A 14,925-nucleotide genomic window follows, 5' to 3' on the forward strand; every position below is an offset into this window, starting at 1 on the left:
CCGTACTTTGCGTTTACAAGTTGCTTAAATGAGCTGAAATTGATAATCGAAAAGTATGAGTGGTGGAATAAAGGAACAATATATAACAATATATTTCAGCAGTTCTTGATCCTTGCTGGTCGCTAAGCCCTAACGTTTGTATTCGCACAGCATCACTCATTATATGTACTTATTAACTAAACCTAGTATTTTAAAAAATACATGTAGTAAAACAGTACTATCTTTAGATATGTCACAGTACCAGTAATTCAATCCAGTTTAATGTCTTATATACATAACTTTATTCTGCTCAACGAGAGTGTTTTCTACGATTTGTCCAGAACCAAACTGATCTTGGCACTAGATTGCCCACGGGCAGCATGTCGAATCCGCCAGCTGTCTTAAATGACCCGTGGTCCCCAAGTGTGACCTGACCTTTGAGTTAGGGACCCGAGGTTTGCGCATGACACTCCGTCTTATGAGTTAAACATTCATGGCAGATATAAACAAGATTCCTCAATGCATGTCAAAGTTATGGGCCTGACAAGATCTGACATGACCTTTGACCTCCAGCTGTGACCTTGACCGTTAAGATAGGAACCTTGGGTTCGCACATGACACTCCGTCTTACTAAGGTTAACATTCATGCCAAATATAAACAAGATTGCTCAATGCATGTCAATTTTATGTTCCAGTCAAACAAATCCGGACGGACGCAGAGACGCACACACTCACGCACGAACATGCACCAAACAGCCATTTGTACGAATAAGTCTTCGCTTCCGCAAGTGGGCTCGACAAAAATTGTCCAAGCAGATCTACTTATATAAATGCCAATGCGAGATAGGAATTAAAAAAGGCTGTAATGAAATGAATCCCATATAAAACGTGTATGCTACACAGATGTATGGGAGATAATTCTGCAATAATATTCAAATGCTGAAAGTGTTCATGAATTTTTATAGTTGAATCTCAGTATCTCGGATTCTAAAGGACCGAACTTTATACTTGGATATTACCGAAATTCAACTTAAAAAAATGATACTTTGCGCAAATGATTTTGAAGGGACTTGAAAAATTCGTGATATCCGGAATTTCCAGATAAGCGAATTCGAGATACCGAGTTTAAACTGTAATAACTATATATTTATACTCAGCGTCACTGAAAAGTTACCACGCTAATGACCCTTATATTTTAAAAATCACATTGGACTGTGTTAAATGCATAACACAACTGCATATTTGACGCAGCTGAGACGTCACTGGTGTAAAGATTTGTCAAATTCGATTAACTATATTTGAGGCACGTGCTACACGTGTAAATTACCTTTTTCCAGCAATGTCGACATGTACGGATTTTCTGTCGCAAATCATTCATCGCACTTGAAAGTTAGTCGACAGACTAATACCCCAGTCACACATACGGCGCGGATAGCTACGTCTAGCTACGGATAGAAACGTAGTAATTCGTATCGACCCGTACCTGAGCTGTACGGTTTGGTACGAATTGATACGGGTTACTACTTTAAGGTACGTCTCAGGTACAGATCGATACGGTTCGATACGGATTACTACGTTTCTATCCGTGACTAGACGTAGTTATCCGCGTCGTATGTGTGACTGGGGTATAAAAGGAATACGTTAAAAAAACTGAATGTCCTTGCTAAGAATGCCACGTTTAAGGCACGATCAACGCCATCAGGCAATTGCCATGGTTGACGCCGAACTTTCATGTCACGAAATTGCACGTCGTATGTGCAGTTTACACCTGACAGTCATGAAATGGGTTAGGAGACATGATCAGACAGGGTCTATGAATGATAGAGCGCGCACAGGCCATGAAAAAGTGACGTCAATATTGTATAAAATAGTAAAGAGGTATATATTAGGTGGTAACTTTTCAGTGACGCTAAGTATATAAATAGTTACAGTTTATCTTTGGTGTACAGAAATGCAGACTTACCTATTCCAGCATTATCATAGATCCGTAGATCATACGCTTTCTCATAACCTGCCCTGTATACATTCTTCTCTCCATTATCCCACTGTACAACTACACACTGCTTTGGATACATATCATTGCACTGTAAGTACGAGGAAGTATCAACACATTACTGGTGTTTGAAAACAAAGAACATCATACATTAATGAGCGTTTTACCAAAAACTATTTGAATTTAGTAAAAAAGTGTAGCTAGATTTTCAGTAGTAGGAAAAAATCAGGTTTTCATTGGGAATGTTTGATTTTTTGATCCAACTGTTGAACCTGAACAATATATTGTTATCAGTAATTATATGTTTTTGTTCGTGATATCATGGGTAGCTCTATCTATGCTTAGTTCCAACAGCGGCATGAACACTACCTTCTTAAAATATTAGAATGAACTAGTTTACTATTTGTCATCTGAGAAAACCTATCCATGTTTTACCTTTAGGCCAATATAACAGACTGAAACCATTTCAGCCCTGACCGAGAATCAAACCCAAGACCTCTCACACCTAATGCGGACACTCTACCGCAATGCCATAAAAATAGCTAAATAGCAAGGACGTATAAGTGCACCATTATACTTTGCCCTACTACATCAGCATCATTCTGTATATTATACCTCAAGTCCACAGATTTCTACTACACTGCCCACGTGACCTTCACTGCCATCTTGGTCCTCAAAGTCCGGACTCCAGTCAGGACCCCTTACAACACGTGTTCCGACCCCAACAGATATATCTGTAATCAGAATAGTTAAAACATACCGAACCTCTTTCTAAGTAAACTCGTGCTCTGGAAATAAATTCATGTGGATTTCAGAAATGTATTTGTATTTTTACTTAAATTCATGAATAAAATTTTGTTATTGTTAATAGTTGCTGGTTTGTCATTCTGGTACTTTTATTTACTGTAACAAGAAATTGTCACTCTCTGACTTAACAGAAATTTAGGGCTCGTCCGGGATCAAACCATTGACTGCTTTATTTTTGAATTTAATATTTCTGAGATTTTCAGCTAAATTGTACAGTTTATTTTGTATTGGAAAACTTCTTGAATATTTTTTTCTTTTAGTACAGTATATATACCAGCAGCTATCAAAATGTTGTTTGGTTTTGATAAATTTGTAGCTGAGACATCCCAGGAGATGTTCAAGTTTGCTAGGAAATCTGATTTACTTCTGCTTGCTAAGCATTATAATATATCTGTAGTAAAATCATCCATGCTCTAACAAGAAATTAAAAATATTGTTGTTCAGTATCTCATGAATGAAGATATTTTTGATTCATCTACTGAGTCATTTATTGTAGATTTGAAATTAAGAGAAATGCAATTAAAGTTAGAATTTCAAGAAAGAGAGAGGGAGAGAGTGGAAAGAAAGAGAGGTTAGAAGAGAAAGAGATAGAAATGGCGAGGGAAAAAAGAGAAAGAGAGGGAGAGAGGAAAAGAGGAGAGGGAGAGAGAAAGAGAGGAGAGAGAGGGAAGAAAGAGAGAGGGAGAGAGAAAAGAAGAAAAACGAATGCAATATGAATTTGAAAGTAAAAATGTTAGAATTGGCAAGTAGAAGTGCAGAACCTCCAAGTCTCTCTCACTTTGATGTCACCAAACATATTAGGTTAGTTCCACCTTTTCAAGAAAAAGAAGTTGACAAATATTTCATGCATTTTGAGAAAATAGCTGAAAACCTTAAATGGCCTAAGAAAAATTCGAGTCTTCTTTTACAGAGTGTTCTAATTGGCAAAGCCCTTGAAATTTATACACAGCTGTCTGTAGAACAAAGTTTAAATTTTGATTATGTCAAAAAGTTAATCTTGAAAGGTTATGAGCTAGTTCCTGAGGCCCAAGGCAAAAATTTCGAAATTGCAGAAATGACTCTGACAAGACCCATGTTGAATTTGCCAGAATTAAAGAGCAGTTATTTGATAGGTGGTGTGTATCAAAGAAGATAGTTATGACAAACTGGGGCAGTTAATGTTAACTAAAGAGTTTCAAAAGTGTATTGGCACCGAGGTCAAAACTTTCTTGGATGAAAAACAGGTTGAAAATTTTGAAGAGGCTGCTAGATTGGCTGATGATTATACTCTAACTCATAAAAAGTTTCTTCAACAAACCAAATTATTTGAACAAGAAACCATATTTTCCACAAAATAATTCTAGGTTCTCATCTTGTAATGATTGTATTACAGGAAGTTCTCAAAAATCAAAAGTTTCAGGTAATACATGTACACCTGCTGAAAATACTGTAATAAACCCGCTGAAAAAAACCCTTGTCTCTACCTACTTGCAGTTACTGCAGGAAACCTGGACATATTATCTCGCAATGTTTTTCTCTAAAGAGGAAACAGGGAAGAGATGAGGCAAAACCTACAAGTCTTACCTCTTTGAAGTCTAAACCCCAGCCTTGTACTAATGTTGATACTGTTATAGGGATCAAGGGCACCAATTCTGATTCTATTATGGAGGTTTATGAGCCATTTATATCTGATGGTTCTATATCACTGATCGGTGATTCTACCCAGTCTACTCCTATTAAAATCTTAAGAGATACTGGAGCTTCTCAATCTCTTATTCCTGCAGATGCCCTGCTTTTTTTCTGGGATGACTTATTCTAATACAAATGTACTTATACAAGGGGTGGAGTGTGGTTTTGTTTCTGTACCCCTCCATAATGTCTATTTAATCTCAGATATGATAACCGGCCCTGTGACAGTTGGTGTTATACCTGAATTACCATTTAAAGGTGTCCATTTACTGTTAGGAAATGATCTAGCTGGAGATTAGTTTGTGGTAAATCCACTTGTAACTGACACACTTTGTTTTGATCAGAAACCTGATCCTGTTAAACAGAAAATTCCTTACCTTTACCCTTCTTGTGCAGTTGCCCGTTCTATGGCTAAGAAAGCCATTGAGAGTGATCTTGTGTCAGACATTGATTTGTTTGATACTTTCATCAATGAAACATTTAATTCCGAGACAGATATTTCTGTTTCTTCAAATCTGTCTGTTCAACGGACTTTGACAATTTCTCTGATCATTCTCTGTTCAATGACCAAGGTCAAAACTCGCTGTCAAGGGCACAGCTTATTCAGGAACAGAACAACGATACTGAAATTTCGTTATTATTTCAAAAGGCTGTTAGTGAAAAAGAAGCTTCACATGTACCTGTCTGCTATTTTGTGAAACATGGGATTTTGATGAGAAAATGCCGGCCACCAGATGTCCCTGCTGATGATGAATGGACAGTTAATAACTAGATTTGGGTCCCAAAATTTCAGCGTCAGTAGATTCTTTCCCTGGCTCATGAAACGCCCGTGTCAGGTCAGTGTTGCGTAAATAAAACATACAAAAAGATCTTGAATAATTTTTATTGGCCTAATTCAAAATATGATGTGTCCCAATTTTGTAGGACTTGTCACACATGTCAAATGGTAGGCTAACCTAATCAGAAAATACCTAAGGCTCGTCTTCAGCCAATACCCGCATTTGATGAACCATCCAGTAGAATCATAGTGGACTGTGTTGGTCCCTTGCCTAAAACAAAATCAGGGAACCAGTACCTTTTAACAATCATGTGTGCTTCAGCAAGAATTTCTGAAGCTATTCTTTTAAGAAACATCAAAGTTAAATCCATTGTTAAGGCATTAACTAAATTTTTCACATTTGTTGGTCTCATAAAATCTGTACAACAAATTTTCTAATTTTGTATTTAACATATTACAGCAAGTATTACATAGCTAAGGCATAGAGCAATACAAATCTTCTGCCTATCACCCAGAAAGTCAAGGTGCCTTAGAACGATTCCATCAAACATTGAAAAATATGATTAAAATAAATTGTTTTAATACAGAATATGACTGGAATGGTATTGATTTTTTGTTATTTGCGGTCAAAGATTCTGTGCAAGAATCACTAGGCTTCAGTCCATTTGAATTAGTGTTTGGTCACACTGTCCGTGGACCTTTAAAATTACTTAAAGAAAAAATTCTTTCAGAAGATGACACATTTGCTTCAATATGTTTCTGACTTCAGAACTAAATTTACAAAAGCTTGTGAATTGGCACTTTCAAATCTGCAATCTGCTCAAAACAAAATGAAATCAAGATATGATCAATTTGCTGAAGAAAGAATCTTTAAACCAGATTATAGAGTTTTGGCACTTTTACCTATTCCTAGTAAACCATTAAAAGCAAGATATTATGGTCCTTATACTGTTAACAAGAAGTCAAGTGATCTATACTACATTTTAACACTCCTGGGAGGTGCTTGCAAAAGCAGCTTTGTCATATAAATATCAAAAAAATGCATTGATAGAAATAACACTGTCCCACATCCTGTTAGTGTAAGTTCACCTGATAATGAGGAAATTGAAAATTCAGCTGATGTGATTTGGAAAAAAAATAACGGCACTGTCCATTGTTGAATAAAACTTCAAAATTCAAACATTATTCAACACTTGGACGAAAAACTTTTACATTTGGAACCTAAACATAGAGAACAGCTGAAACAACTTATCCATTAATATGAACATTTGTTTCCAGATGTACCTTCTAGAACTGAAAAAAATATTTCATGACATTGAACTTACAGATTCTACTCAAAATAAATAACATCCATACAGTATGAAACCAACAGAACTGACTCACTTAAAAGAAGAAATTCAACATTTGTTGGACAATGATTTCATTGAACCAAGTAATAGTGAATGGAGTTCTTCATGTATTCTTGTTCCAAAATCTGACAAATTTTATCGCTCGTATACAGGTTAAAGTAAAGTTAACAGCATCACAAAAACTGATTCATTTCCAATACTAGAATCGATGATTGTATCGATAAAATTGGACAGACAAAATTTGTAAAAAAAAAAAAATTGGCAAGTTCCTTTCACTGAAAAAGGTAAACAAGTTTCAGTCATGGTTACACTGTTTGGATTGTTTCATTACAAAGTTATATCATTCGGTATAAAAAGAGCTCGCCTGCAACATTTCAACGATTTGTAAATTAAATCATTTCTGGACTTAAATGATGAGATGGATACATTGATGATGTCATCATACACCAGGTCACTTGGGAAAGTCATCTACAGACCATCACGGATTTCTTCAGTAGAGTCAGTGAAGCAAAGCTGACAATTAATCTATCCAAAAGTGAATTTTGTAAAGCTTGTGTTACTTTTTACTTTTTACGTCATGTTGCGGGACAGGGTCAAGTAAAACTATTGATGCTAAGGTTGAATCAATCTCTGACTTTCCAGTTCCAGCCAATAAAAGACAACTTATGCGTTTTCTCAGTATGGCTGGATATTACAGAAAATTTTGCCTATATGTTTTTCTTTTGCTGATCCTTTAACCAATTTACTTTCTAAAAACTCAAAATTTATCTGGAATGATATATGTCAAAAATCATTTGAAAATTTTAAGGCCATTCTCAAGAGCGAACAAGTTCTTTTTTTTTTACACCAATTTTTGAAAATCTAGCAGTAGATGCTAGTGATATTAGTGCTGGAGGGGTATTACAAGAAGACAACTCTGGGATTAATCATCCTGTCTGCTATTTCTCAAAAAAGTCAAACATCAGAGAAATTACCCTACTATCGTAAAAGAGTGTCGAGCTCAAAAATCAGAGATTGCTTAGATGGAGTCTTTTACTCCAGGTGTATAACTTGGATATTCAGCATATCAAAGGCAAAGATAATCTTATAGCAGATGCCCTATCATATTTGAACCAAGAGCTCTATATGTAAAACATATTGTTTTTTAGTACATGTATATGTGTTTTAATAGTAAAATTATATGTTTCTTTTTTATGCATTATGTATCTTTCATTTGTATTATATCTTGTAGAAATAAAAGGAAGTTTTATCAGACTTTCTTTTTCTTTAGGTGGGGAGGTGTTATGTATATGTTTCCCCCCGAGACAAAACATTGTTTACTGACCTTGTTTAAGACATCATTCTGTATTTACTATAAAATTCAACTTTAATCCAGAATATTCTATTGTAATCTGTATACATTATTGATAAACAGTGCATGACAGTTATTTTTAGAAAGGATTGTCCTTGATTTTTCCAGAATGTTCTTTTAATTCTTACTGTTACATAAAAATTCTGGAATCTTCCGTGATACAATAAATAGGCTGATGTCTGACAATAGAACTTAGAACCTAAGAAGCTAGACTGTAGATATTGATGAAACTTTCTTGTTTTTCTTAAAAACAAAATATTACCAGTTTGGATATTTAATATTTTGAAGGATTATTTGAAGGATTTATATGAAAATTTTTGGATTTAAAAAGTTATCTCTGAAGAGAGGAATTATAAATTTTGGATATCACTTTTGAACTGTGTGAAACATTGTGGAATTTATTCCGACAGGATTTAAACTTGACCTGGACAGGGTTTGAACTATTTTTAAATATAAGATTGGATTTTACTGCTCTTTGTCATTCTTAAAGGTATTTGTATTTATATTTAGATTCATGAATAAAATTGTGTTATTGTTAATAGTTGCTGGTTTGTCTTTCTGTTACTTTATTTAATGTAACAAGAAAGTATTACCCTCTGACGTTACAGCCCCTTCTACTTGTCCTCAACAGTCCGTTGTTTATAAGAAAACAGTATAATGTCCTTTTTGCTTTAACAATGTCAATAGAATTTACAATTTTCTTCGACCTAGTTTAGTTGAAGTGGATTTACTTATTAAAAACATTTTTTTTAAGTTTTTTCTTTAGGCAAAGCTTTTTATATTGTGAACATTCCACATAAATTAAATATCTACTGAGTCTGTAAACCGAATCAAGGATCATGAGAAACCGACCTGTTGGCAATTTTACTTCCTGGTTTGGTTTGCAAATTGTACATGTATTATGTATTTTTATCAAATATCTTTAACAAAACAATATATTACTGTTAAAGCAGTTTAATACGTGTATAAACTAACAAGAGCTATATTAATTGCAATAACTTACAAACTGAAACAAACATAATCTTAAATGTATACTACTTCCGGTTCCAATTGCCTCAAATAAGTTAAGATTTTCCCCAGTTAACAAAAAACGTCTTTTTTTTTGGTTGTAATGACGTCTTTCTGAGACGTCTTTTTTGGTTGTTTTTGAAAGGTACTTTCACGTCTTTTAGAGACGTTTTAAAAATTTTTTTAAAGACGTCATTTTCACGTCTTTTTAAATTCATTTTCCACATTTTTACCAAAAAAGGCTAGTTGGCTTGTTCAAAAAAGTATGTATCGGTCACAGAGCATTTGGAACAGAAATCTGTGTTTTAATACGTCTCTATTTGGAACAAAGACATACACATAAACACGTGACTCACTATTTTTAGTCTGTGTAAAATAAATATGTATACTCCCTGTCTCCATTGCAGCTGTTTGGACTTATGTGTCCAAGCTATAAAGGTCGTTACTCAGCCAGTACTTTTGCCAAATTGAATACTCATGGACCGTCGTAATGACACTTGAAGCTTTTCAGTTTGAAAACCATTTTACCTTCAGAGCCCATGAGGGCAAGGGTGTTATCTTTAGGTCTTTGCTCGGAATTAGAATCTCTTAGAGTTGCATCCATTTAATCTTTTCAAACACATTTACATTATATATTACCCACATTTGCCCTTTTAATAGTAATTCATTATTACAAACCGACCATAGCATTCACTTACGATTTCATAATTACATATCTAAAGTGTAGTGCAACTGTTATTTCTTTTATCTTAAATCCACGATCAAAATATTATTTGATGATCTCATCATCTAAGAAACTGTTCAGGAAGTAATTATAATTGTTATCTTATGAAAACAGACATTTGACACTATTTTAACCGTTTTCTTTAAGTTCAGCAGTACCACATGTATCGATTCAAATAATCGGTTCAAATAATCGGTGCAACAAAAAGATCACATAGAGTACATTACATGAGCATTACAATGTTGTTGTTAAAAGATATAATTAGAACTTGCACATTTTGACGTGCCAAATCATTGAACTCATCATAAAGTCCGGCTGACTGACTCTAAATCGTTGATACCGGTTGCTCATATGACCCTAAAAGAGATTTGTTAATTTAGGTTTTGGGGAGTAAGCATCCGAATTCTAGAGACCCTCCATGTGTATAGCACTCATACACGGGACATCGGTTTTAAGTCTCATCCGAAAGACTGTTAGTAATTCTATTTGGCCAGCCTCGGGAATCTAACCCTCAACTTCGAAATTACAAATCTCGTGCTCTGCCGATGACATAAATACCGACTGTTTTACCTGCCGTGAGTATACAAAATGTAAGTAAGGATACAATTCATGTTGACAGATTACAAGCACTAGCTAAAAAGAAGCAAATAGCAAATAAGCAATTGGCAATTAGCAAATACGCAATTAGCAAATAAGCAATTGGCAATCAGCATCATCTAAGAAACTGTTAAGGAAGTAATTATAATTGTTATCTTATGAAAACAGACATTTGACACTATTTTAACCGTTTTCTTTACGTTTGGCAGTACCACATGTATCTGGTCAAATAATCGGTGCAGCAAAAAATCACATAGAGAACATTACATGAGCATGATCATGACAATGTAGAAGTTAAAAGATTTAATTAGAAGGTTTGGTCCTGAACTTGCACATTTTGACGTGTCAAATCACTGAACTCATCATAAATACCGACTGACTGACTCTAAATCGTTGATACCGGTTGCTCATATGACCAACGTCCCTAAAGAGATTAGTTATTTTAGGTTTTTGGGGATAAGCATCCCAGTTCTAGAGACCCTACAGGTATATAGCACCCATACACGGGACCTCGGTTTTAAGTCTCATCCGAAGGACTGTAAGTAATTCTATTTGGCCAGACCCGGGAATCCAATCCTCAACCTCGAGATTACAAGTCTCGTGCTCTGTCGATGACATAAATACCGACTGTTTTACCTGCCGTGAGTATACAAAATGTAAGTAAGGATACAATTCATGTTGACAGATTACAAGAACTAGCTAAAAAAGCAAATAGCAAATACGCAATTGGAAATTAGCAAATACGCAATTAGCAAATAAGCAATTGGCAATAAGCAAATCAGCAATTAGGAGTTTAGCAATTGGCAATTAGCAAATTAGAAATTAGCAAATAGGCAATTGGCAAATAACAAATCAGTTAGAAAATAGCAAATTAGCAATTAGCAAATAGCAAATAAGCAATTTTGCATTTCCCGACTGGCATTCCATACATTGTGTTTTACATATAATATTTTATAATACATGTACACAAAGAAAAACATGCATGTTTGTTTTCTTTATTTTGGTATTTACGTCTGGCTGCAAATACTTTTGTGTCGTATGGGCTTTTTGTCAGCACCAAGTCCAAATAACATACATTTCTTTCAGTGACAAAAGTAGACTTCAACAACTAAGACGACACCTAAAATTTAACTGTCATCTTCATTCGGAGACATTGCTCAGACAGAGTCTGTGCGTATTTCTGATTTAAGAAAGGAGGTTGTGATGCTAGTTTATGTTTACTTTTAAGTTACGTGTCATGTGACGACTTTCCAACTTTGGACAATGGATATTTTTCAGATACTGGCTAGTTCCTGGATAGAACCTTTAACCTTCCATAAGCCAACTGGATGTCTTCGTTAAAAGAAATTGTTTATACCTCTAAAGTTTCGAACCCGCAGCAGTGGCCACGCTAAAATGAGCTGTTCAAAAGTCCTTCTTCAATCAAGTATAAACATGTAAACAGAAAATATTCATGTACTGAATTTTAGGAAAACATGTTATTATATAGACTGGAGTCTTAGGACTGCCAATTTACGTTGGAACTCGAGATTTCATTCCGATGTATATATTTTTATCATATCAAAGTCTCTGTTATTTTATAGTACGTTAAAAGATACAGCAGGATAAGGTGGAGTCTTGAAGGAAACCGTTAGAGTGAACAAAAGGATCTTCAATCTTTAGTGAAGTAAATGTTACGGAATAAAACTCATGAGGAAAATAAAACAGGTAAAGCGTTACCGGCTCGTATCGTTCTCCTCGCTGCTTCCGGTACTAAAATCGAGGCTGATCTTCGGAAACGTCCTGTTGAAAAATTAGATTAAAATAATAAACACAGCAAAGTTAAATATGATTAGGGATTAAGGAAACTGATGAAAGGCTTTAAAGTTACCATTAACCTTACGGATTGAGACGAACTAAAAGGAAACGGCGAATGAAGCGACTCTATGATTAAATGAAAAAATCGATTTTACAATAACATGTACGTAAAAACCTCGAAAAGTTTGGTCTGAAATCTTTGTAATCTCAGTATGAAAAATCATCCAATTCGTATTTGTTATCATTTTGAAGATCAATGTTTAAGCACTGTTTTGGCCTTATATGGCATTATAATCAATCAAATTATTCACGTTTTCCATAGTGTACTAACTATTTTTGTCTCCAGTTCCCGGGTAGTTATTTTACCGCGTTTTCTTCTTGCAATTCACGATTTTCCTATTTTTTCAGTGCACTATTTAAGTAATTGTTAACTGATAATTCTTCCCTTGACGTTATTTTTGACAGAACAAGTATTTTTATTATTTGCTTATTCTCGTAAGAAAAAATGACAAACCCTTATTTGATGAATACACAGTTTTTGGACAACATCTTCATCATGAAAGGGACATTCAATTTGATACTCAGCGAAAAAGGTGGCAATTTCGGTAAGGTACAGATTACTTTTTTTAAATTTTTTTATTGTTTTATAATTTATTTTTTCTCTTTTTGACATACATCATACAAACACGTTACACTTGTTTTGTACAATTCTGCAGACCTATTAAATAATAATAAAACAGAAATAATATCTTTGAGATACATAAAACAATTGCAATTATTTCCTCTTCAGCTTTGTTTATAAAATCGTTTTGTATGTCAAAAAAAGATAAACAAATGTATCCACTTTGCATGATAAGACGCTTAATTTGAGAAGAAAGTTAACACTGTATAAAATAAAAGTAGAGAAAAAAGTATAGAGTATACCCATGTGCGCTCTTGATTATATTTCAAATATTTTTTTTTCATGTGTCTCAGTGATGTAGGTGGTAAGGATGCATATTAAAGAATCAAGAAAGACCATTAATTTTCTTTAAATGATAATCAATTTTGTTTTACATTATTGCTATTTCTTTTTCTAGACAAATTCTGATATTTAAATAGGATAAAAACTGGTTGAATACGGGAACCTTTTGTCTATTTTTCACTTGAAAAGTAAAATATTTCATCAAAAAATCATGAAATTTATGGTATTGCTTTTTAACCCCGTTTGCACAGTGCCAAAACTTATACATTCTAGATTGAACAGGCACGATATTGCCTTTTCTGCAAGAAAGTTACTAAGTCTATTCCACAAAATTTGAACATGATTACATTCCCAAAATAGATGTTCTATACTTTCCACTTGCATGTTACAAAAATCACATAATCACACAGATTACTTTTTTAGCTCACCTGAGCAAGAAGTGCTCAAGGGTGAGCTTTTGTGGTCAGTGATTGTCCGGCGTCTGTCGTCGTTCGTCGTCCGTCAACACCTCCCAGCCTAAAGCACAAGCCCAATTTTGATGAAACCTCACAGGAATGTTTCTTGCATGATCCTAATTGAAAATTAGTGTCACGGTATAGAACTTGAATATTAAAACGGGGAGAAAATGTGTAGGCGGCCGGATAGCTCAGTCGGTAGAGCATTGGAACGGTATTCCGAGGCCCCGGGTTCGAGTCCCGGTCTGGCTGCACATTTTTCTCATCCTGTGACATTTGGCGCCCAACGTGGGGCCGTGACGGCATTACACTGGTTAGTCTCCGACGCCTGTAATTGCTTATATATAAAGTACCCGCTGAAATTCGAGGACGAATTTCAAAATGGTGGGGAAATATGTCACGGTATAGAACTTGAATATTAAAACGGGGAGAAAATGTGTAGGCGGCCGGATAGCTCAGTCGGTAAAGCATCGAAACGGTATTCCGAGGCCCCGGGTTCGAGTCCCGGTCTGGCTGCACATTTTTCTCACCCTGTGACATAAGTAAAGAAATGAATTCCATACAGAACTCTGGTTGTCATGGCAACCGAAAGGAAAATCTTAAAAGTCTTCTTGTCCAGAACCACAGTAGCTAGGCCTTGATATTTGGTATGTGGCATCATCTTATGGTCCTCTACCATTTTGTTCACATTATACCCCTAGGGTCAAATATGGCCCACCCTGAAGAAGAGGGAGTGGGGGGGGGGGGTTACAGGTTTACATAAAATTCTATAGGGAACAACTTTTAAAATCTTCTTGCCCAAAACCACTGGGCCTAGGGCTTTGATATTTAGTATATAACATCATCTAGTGGTCCTCTATCAAGATTGTTCAAATTATTCCTCTATGTTCAAATATGGCCCCGCCCCGGGGGTCACATGGTTTATACTGACTTATATAGGGAAAAGATTTTCTTGTCAAAAACCACAGGGCATAGGGCTTTGATATTAGGTATGTGACATCATCTACTTGTCCTCTATCAAAATTGTTCAAATTAAGCCTCTGGGGTGAAAAGAGGCCCTGCCCCGGGGTTTTTTTAAGATTTACATAGACATGTATAGGAAAAAACCACAAGACATAGTCCTTTGTTGTTTGGTATGTAGCATTGCCTGGTGGTCATCTACTAAGATTGTTTAAATTATTAACCTGCTGTGAAAAGAGGCTCTGCCCCAGGGGTTCCAATTTTATATAGACTTATACAGAAAAAAAGACTTTAAAAATTATTTTTGTCTGAAACCACAAGACCTAGGCCTTTAATATTTGGTATGTAGCCTTGCCTTATGGTCCTCTACCGAAATTGTTCAAATTAAAACCCTGGGTGAAAAGAAGCCCCACCCCGGGGGTCCCAAATTTTCCGTAGACTTATATAGGAAAAAAACTTTAAAAATCTTCCTGTCTGAAACCACAGGGCCTAGGC

The 14,925-nt window shown here is 35.2% G+C and overlaps 1 protein-coding gene across 1 annotated transcript in view; it reads right to left on the bottom strand.

Annotated features, from left to right (window-relative positions):
- The window catches only part of LOC128548201 (E3 ubiquitin-protein ligase MIB2-like), a 75,561-nt gene that overhangs the window by 15,673 nt on the left and 44,963 nt on the right, over window positions 1-14,925 (bottom strand). The window contains exons 10-12 of the mRNA XM_053522650.1: window positions 11,974-12,036; window positions 2,588-2,706; window positions 1,943-2,063 (exon numbers count right to left, since the gene is read on the bottom strand). Coding sequence (XP_053378625.1) covers window positions 1,943-2,063; window positions 2,588-2,706; window positions 11,974-12,036 — 303 coding nt within the window. The remainder of the gene's footprint in view (window positions 1-1,942; window positions 2,064-2,587; window positions 2,707-11,973; window positions 12,037-14,925) is intronic.

This window comes from Mercenaria mercenaria, chromosome 14 (genome assembly GCF_021730395.1).
Source record: "Mercenaria mercenaria strain notata chromosome 14, MADL_Memer_1, whole genome shotgun sequence".
Classification (NCBI taxonomy): Eukaryota; Metazoa; Mollusca; class Bivalvia; order Venerida; family Veneridae; genus Mercenaria; species Mercenaria mercenaria.